Here is a 7,582-nt window from a genome sequence, read left to right as displayed (position 1 = left end):
GGGCATCTCTTTCTTTAGGTTAGGGAAGTTTCCTTCTATAATTTTAAAACATGATTTATTAATGGAAATGTTTGTGAGAGCCCAACAGTCAACAAGGCTTTGTTCTGAGCAGAAACTTTTGCTTCACAGGATGTCTTTCATCAGATCCTTTACCACTACTTGTGCCTCCCATTCTGATCAGCATTTCCTGTAACTTAGAAGATTGGTGCTATTGTCATACTCCCAATGGATCATTTCACGCTCAACACAAAAAGGTAAAGTATGACATATAAAGGCTTTCTACTTGGTTCTTATAAAATGTTTGTCTGTGTTCTCAGGGTTCACAAAAGGGCAATATACCATACATTGCCTAACTAGCTAATTTGTCTCGTACAAAGCCATTCTGCATCTTGCTTTCATTTCTACTCCAAATTATACTCATTCTGTGGTCTACTACATGAGATCAACCTTGGAAAGTCTAATCTTTTGGTGATTCCCAAGCTACCATCAATTCCAAAGTTATCTTGTTGATTAATGTCCCAAGTGGCATGTCTCGTGTTGTCACCATTTTAGAAAGAACATTCCCTGGGAGACTGTGCAACATTGAGTATCTAGTATTTAATGCCACCTGGCAAGAAAATGCCTATTATAGACCCTTACCCTGGTGTTACTGAAGGACTATACCTTTTCCTTTCTAATAAAGGACCTCTCAGCATGATTTTCTCATTTTCTTTTTATTACACTAATAAGTCTGCATTGACAAAAATTATAGATAAGTTGCTTCATAATATTAATATGAAGTGTATCTTTTGTGTCAAAGATGATATTGCATCAACCAAACACCTCAAGAGACTTTATATGTTGCACCTAAATAAAGTCAATGTTCACAAGTACAATATTGAATAAATAGATACAGAATGCTCCTATCCATGATTCCTTATATTTGACATGCATTTTGTAGTCTTGATGCTCTACAGATTGAATTTAGCATACAACCTATGGTAGGAGATTAGCATTCTCTCATCAAGTGCAATTAATGAGTACTTCATACTCTGCAAACCATGACTTGGTACTTTCTTCACATATCATGTTCCTGTTTTATCTTCAGATTTGCAGGGGTTAAGGAGTGGATCTTCCGAGTGACAGGCTTCCTTTGCAGCTTATTATCTTCAGGCCTCGGAATGATCCTTGCAAGTAGCAAATACTGGCGCCTCTGGGAATTCGACAGTAAGGTCATCCAGCTTGTTTACATCGGACTCTGGGAAGCTTATTACCACTGTGAAGTTAACTACTCTGGTACTGGTACCAAAATTCTGGTACACAGACCTGTCAACTCAACCTGGACAATTTCACCTGAATTTCAATGTGCACGGAATCTGATATTCCTGGCAATGCTGATAAAACCTGTTGTTGTGTTTTTTACCTCAGCAGCCATCAGGGTCAGCATAATCAAAGCCTCAGTCCCTGAGATTCAGATAGTGTGCTACAAGTGCTCTATCTTTATTCTGATCCTCAGCAGCATTTGTACCATTATTTCTGTGACCTGGAACCATGTAGCAGATTTTTATGGTGAAACCACCCTTGACTTTCCACCATACTTTCCAGTTAAGAAAGAAGCCCTGATTAAAAAACACAGCACTCATGTGTTTCCACTGGGTCTCCTAACAACCACCCTGTCACTCTTCAGTATAATTATGTTCATCTTTGAGATAAGGGCACTGAGAGTTAAGAGAAAGCTGAATGCCCAGCATGCTTACACACAATCTGAGGACAGCACCATAAACGATGGTTCTGGTGTTTGCCCAATGTGCCAGCAGACAACCTGACAACATTTCATGCACACACACCGTACTCCTGTACTGGTGTACTTATTTAAAATAAAAGTATTGCATTGATGTTTTGGTATTTTTATTAAGCATTTGCCTTCTGCTTGTTGAATGTGTTCTATTTTTCAAAGATATTCACATCCTAAACTCTGTATTCTATGATGATGTGTTCAGTTCTTGCTGACTTCCTATTGCTGAAAAGGTAGTGAAGAAATGAAAATGCCATAAACCAAAGAACCAAACATAAGGTGAGAGTTTTCTTCAAAAACAAGGAAGCAAGCAAGCGAACATACAAACAAACAAAACCCACTCACATGAGTGGGAAAGCATATCAAGGTCAAGAATCTAAACTCCTAATACATATTCAATGTAGAGCAGTATATCCAACCTTTGGCACCTCTGAAAGTTACAGTTTCATAAAGGCAGAAAGAGACATTGTTCACTGAGCATGCTTACAGCCTCTGCAGACTTTCCCAGATGTGATTTTTTTTTGAAATGCCCATGTTTTTTCATTTTGTAACAATGCAGGAAAGGAATACATGTAGGGTGGGGGGGGGGGACTGGAATTTTGTGTGTGGAAGCTCTCTGGAGGTTAGAAGATTATACATAGTACTGCTAAGTACCAAATGATTCCCTGGATCCACTCAGTCCCAAAGAATAAACAAGCACTCCCACAGAAACTATAAAATACCCTGTTCTAATTGGAGACACCGTGGACGGAACAGATGCTCCAAATTCAGCAGAGTAGAAAAAGCAAGAGTAGGGAGTGAGTCAGGTGCAAATTGTGATCTGGATCTCTTAGCTCTGAATGAGTAGCAATCAGACTGCTTCTGAAGCTCTGACTTATTAGCAACCAGAGTGAGTCTTTATTTACACAGCTCTTTCATAGAACAAGGAAAAACTAATGATTATCAAAGAGGTAGAGATTATGTGTTTGATTTCTGTTTATGTGTGCAAACTAACAGATCCAGGCACAATTGGAAAATAAAAGCAGAACAGATTTAATTTTATTATCAGTTCTATACATCCAATAATGGCCCCTCCATAGCATTTTATATTGTATATAACAGATGCTTCTTATGCTGGTAGTGTTTGCAGTTTTTCAGCACTCCACTCAAACAGAAACTATCTGATCCTGTCTTCTTGAGAATAGCAAATCTAATAGCTAAACACTTTATTTTACATTTCATTCTCTACAGAGATCTTCATCAAGCTTCATTCGTTACTGAGTTCTCTTCCAGGGGTTATGACCTGCATGTCCCCTATCTTTCAACTATATTCTCTGAAAACTACTTATCTATTATAAAGGGAAGACATGAGTCTGTGATATAGTCTCCTGGGCAGTCAGAAATTTTCAATTGTCTGTGTTAACCCTGCAGCTATTATACTGTTTGAGTTTGTTCAGAGGCAGACACCCCAAGAATAATCCTAGCAGTAATAACCCCATCTAGCTTTTTCTGTGCTTAATGATCTCTAGTGCACAAGGAAGATTTACACATAGGGCCAGAGAAAGATAATTTTAGAATTTTCCTGGAAGTACTCCAACATAATTCTCCCACGAAAAGTTTTAAAATGAAGCATTATGCAGAAAGTACCCGGGATTGCAACAAGCACACTCCAAAACCCAAAAGTGACATATTGAATGACAGTGATTGCACCATTCTGGATTGCTTAAACTGGGTCAAACAGCTGTCCTGGCTTCATGTCTCTCACTGTTTCCAGTTTATATGGGTGTATCTCCTTAGTTTAAATGTATTGTCTTACAATAACGTTCTGTTCTGTGTTGGTGGGCACTGATGATTTGAACTGATGTTTTCCTCTATGGTTTTCATTTATTAGTCACAAGTCTGTTAGGGTGGATACAGATGTGGGAAATAATTTTCTGCTGAGTCAGGTAAAGGCAGGCCATGTGTTTTTGCTTCAACACTGTCCTGTGCATAAAATGGATAAATGTCTAGAGAGGAATGACACATAAGTCAACATTGTAGAATTATTAACAGTCTTGGCTGACTTCCTGAGTACTTATTTCCTATTCTTGAGGAGGGTGAGCTTCTGACTGTGTGTTAGTCCATGTATACATTCACTCTCTGTAAAACTTGGTCTTTCACTGCCATTACCCCAAACCCACTGTACAAGATACCTCATTCCTTAGTGGAAAAACATTTACATAAGCAAGTCAAGGAATGAAATGTGTATTTTGGCTCTCAATTTTAAGGAATGCTAAACTATGCCTGAGAGAACATCAACCCGAGGTTGTATGACCTGGTGCAACAGTAGATTTGAGCACAGATAAATGGTCTTCCTTCTTATCTAACTTTTCCTTTTTCATGCAGCCTGGGCTCACACACAGCTCCTGGAATGGTGACACCTACAATTGGAGTCAATCTTCCAAACACATTGAACCCATGGAAGTAAATATTGAACATTTTAGAGACAAAGAAGACTGTGACTTAATTTCTTTTCTTTTGTTTTAGACATTGTCTATTTATCATTTAAATTTAATGGCCCTGTGGTGGTGTATTTATGCTTGACCAATGGGAAGTGTTATTATTAGGAGGTGGGCCTTGTTTTAGTAAGTATGACACTATGTAGGGAGTCTACATAATATTATGCTCAACTTCTGCCTACTGTGGCAGAGAGTGCCTTCTCCTAGCTACCTTTGAAGCCAGTCTTGTCCTGGGAGCCTTTAGATCAACATGTAGACCTCTTAGCCACTACTTTAGCACAATGTGTGTCTGCTTGTTGCTATGCTTCTTACCATAATGGTAATGTATTGAACCTATGAAACTGTAAGCCAGAGCTCCTTAAATGTTGTCCTTTATAAGTGTTATCTTTGGGGCTGGTGAGATGGCTCAGCAGTTAAGAGCACTGACTGGTCATTCCTTACCTGGAGTTCCTAGTAATACATTGCCCTCCTGTATAGTGGAATTCCTTTGTAGGGACTATAGGCTGTGACATGGAGCCAGGGAGAAGCCATGCAGTTGGGACTGGAGTTCCTACTACCTGTGTGGCTTCTCATAGAGCTGGAGCAGCATAGTACCAGTATTTCTAATATCTTCAGGCAACAAAACCAAATATCCATTATGTCTGTGTATGCTTAAATCTGTGGCCTATTCACCACGTGTGACCTGAGAAGTTTATATCTTCATAGACAGAGCCCAAGATTTAGCCAATCTGACCTCATTGATTTTATGTTTTGAATTGTTTTGAGGCAGCTTATCACTGTGGTAGTCAAGGCTGGATTTTCATTTACTATGATGGACCAGATTAGCCAGGGTTCTGAGTATTAGTGTCATGACATGTTACCTCTCTCTCTTGCTTTTACATTATTTTGACATATTTTTCTAGTATATTCTCTGACTCTCTGAAGGATGAATATTGTGGTGAGTTCTTCCTACTGCAAGCATAGCAGTAGGATACTATTATATAGCATCAAATGACCCCTCTCTCTATGTATAAAGCAAAGGATTTCCCAGGGTTGAGACCACAAGAAGAGAGAGAGAAGGAATACAAGTCACGGAATAGAACATGAACATGAGAACAGGAGAAGTAGAGCCCCCAAGGGCTAGGTGAGCCATAAAAATGTGGCCATGTAGGTTGGACAACTGGAGCTAAGAGCAGCATAGATGAAACATAGTATTAACTTGGGTTATTGATAGGAAGGTTGACTCTAAAGGCATGAAGAGTAGGCAGCTGCCCAGCTGTTGTGCTGCATAAGGGAAATTATAATGCAAGGGCTGTGTGTGTATCATCTGGGAACATAAATGCTGTAAGGTGGGGAAGTGACCCTTGCTGGGATTTTTAATATTAACTACTACACACATGATCTCAATAACCAGGTAAGAAGCACAGGCAATGTGCGAATGTGTCATTAGAGTGTAGATGATCTACAACATGAATGTCTTCCCCATTTGTCAGGAGCCATCACAGGACAAGCTAATAACTAGCAGGTGACCTTCCTGAGATTACCACCTTAGATTAACCTCTTTGATAGAAATCTGATAGACAAGGCCAAGGAGAAAATCATGTAGTAGATTCCTGCTATTAATATGCATTTCCTATTACTATTATCATTATTAATTTTTATTATTTTTTGCATTGCCTATTTACTGAGGCATGTAGGTATTTTTCTCTCTCAGACATTTCCTGTAGAACATTACCTTACCCTTCACTTCAGCCTCAAGGTACTAAGATAACAATAATTAAGGCACCTTACTCTCACCATTTTACATTGTCACCCTCCCGCCTCCTAAATGTTTGTTCCCATATACAGGTATTATCCTAAACAGGGGGTGATCTTACATGTGAAGAGTTTCTGAACTTCTTTTTCATTGAATATCATGTACATTTACATTGCCAATGGTAAAACGTTTCCAAATTTCCCCCCTCCCCAAAGACCCCTAACCCCTCCTCCCACCTCCTGCCTCCACATATGTGCCCCTCCACCTGACCCACTCCCATTTTCCCCCACTTGATTTCCCTTTGTTGGGGCATCTACTGAGCCTTTAGCTGACCAACGACCACTCCTCCCACTGATGACCAACAAGGCATTCCTCTGCCACATATTTGGCTGGAACCTTGTGTACCCCTTGTTTGATGGTTTAGTCCCTGAGAGCCCTAGAGTGTCTGGGTGGCCGTAATCATTGTTATTCTCATGGGGCTGTAAACCCCTTCAGCTTCTCCTGAACCCCCTCCAGCTCCTCCAATGGGGACCCTATGCCCAGTCCAATTGTTGGCTGCTAGCATCCGCCTCTGTATTTGTAAGGCTCTGTCAAGGTCCCTCAGGAGACAACCATGGCATACTCCTTTTGTTATACACATCTGTCATCCATAGTAGTGTCGGGTTTTGGTGACTATTTATGAGATGAATCCCCAGGGAGGACAGTCTCTGTGTGGCCTTTACTTCAGTCTCTGCTCCACATATTGTCTCCCGGATTGCTCCTGAGAGTATTCTCTTCTCTTTCTCAGAGGAATCAAAGTACCCTCACTTAAGTCCTTTCTTTTTGAGCTTCCTTTTTTTTATTTTAAAAATAGTTTATATACTATTCCATTGGAACTTTAACAATCTTTTTTTAAAAATTAATTAATTAATTATCTTTTTTTACTCTCTATATTCTATGTTTACATTTGAAATGATTTTTCCTTTCCCAGTTCACCCTCCCCATAAGTTCCCTAAGCCTTCTTCCCCCCATGAGCCCATTATCCTATCAACTCCCTCTTACTTCTATGTCCTGTTACTCCCCTACATGCCGAAACAAGCCTTTTCAGGATCCGGGAACTCTCCTTCCTTCTTCTTAGGATTCATTTGATAAGTGAATTGTGTCTTAGGAATTCAGAGTTTCTGAACTAATATCCTCTTATCATTGACTGTAGTCCTTGTGTGTTCTTTTGTGACTGGGTTACCTCACTTAGGATGATATTTTCCAGATCCAACCATTTGCCTAAGTATTTCATGAATTCATTTTTTTAAATTTCTGTGTAGTATTCCATTGTGTAAATATGCCACATTTTCTATATCCATTCTTCCATTGAGGGACATCTGGGTTGTTTCCAGCTTCTGGCTATTATATATAGGGTTGCTATGAACATAGTGGAGCATGTGTCCTTATTGCATGCTGAAGAATCCTCTGGGTATATGCCTAGGAGTGGTATTGCAGGGTCTTCCGGAAGTGTTATGCCCAGTTTTCTGAGGAAACACCAGACTGATTTCCAGAGTGGTTTTATCAATTTGCAACCCTACCAGCAGTGGAGGAGTGTTCCTCTTTCTTCACATCCTT

At 39.7% G+C, this 7,582-nt stretch overlaps 1 protein-coding gene across 1 annotated transcript; it reads left to right on the top strand.

Annotated features, from left to right (window-relative positions):
• Window positions 1-225: 225 nt before the first annotated feature.
• LOC127675580 (uncharacterized) lies at window positions 226-1,805 on the top strand. The gene is made up of 2 exons (XM_052171640.1): window positions 226-254; window positions 1,088-1,805. The coding sequence occupies exons 1-2, from the start codon at window positions 226-228 to the stop codon at window positions 1,803-1,805; spliced, it is 747 nt and encodes a 248-aa protein (XP_052027600.1).
• Window positions 1,806-7,582: the final 5,777 nt, after the last annotated feature.

This window comes from Apodemus sylvaticus, chromosome X (genome assembly GCF_947179515.1).
Source record: "Apodemus sylvaticus chromosome X, mApoSyl1.1, whole genome shotgun sequence".
Lineage (NCBI taxonomy): Eukaryota > Metazoa > Chordata > Mammalia > Rodentia > Muridae > Apodemus > Apodemus sylvaticus.
This window is presented reverse-complemented; position numbering and strand designations above follow the sequence as displayed.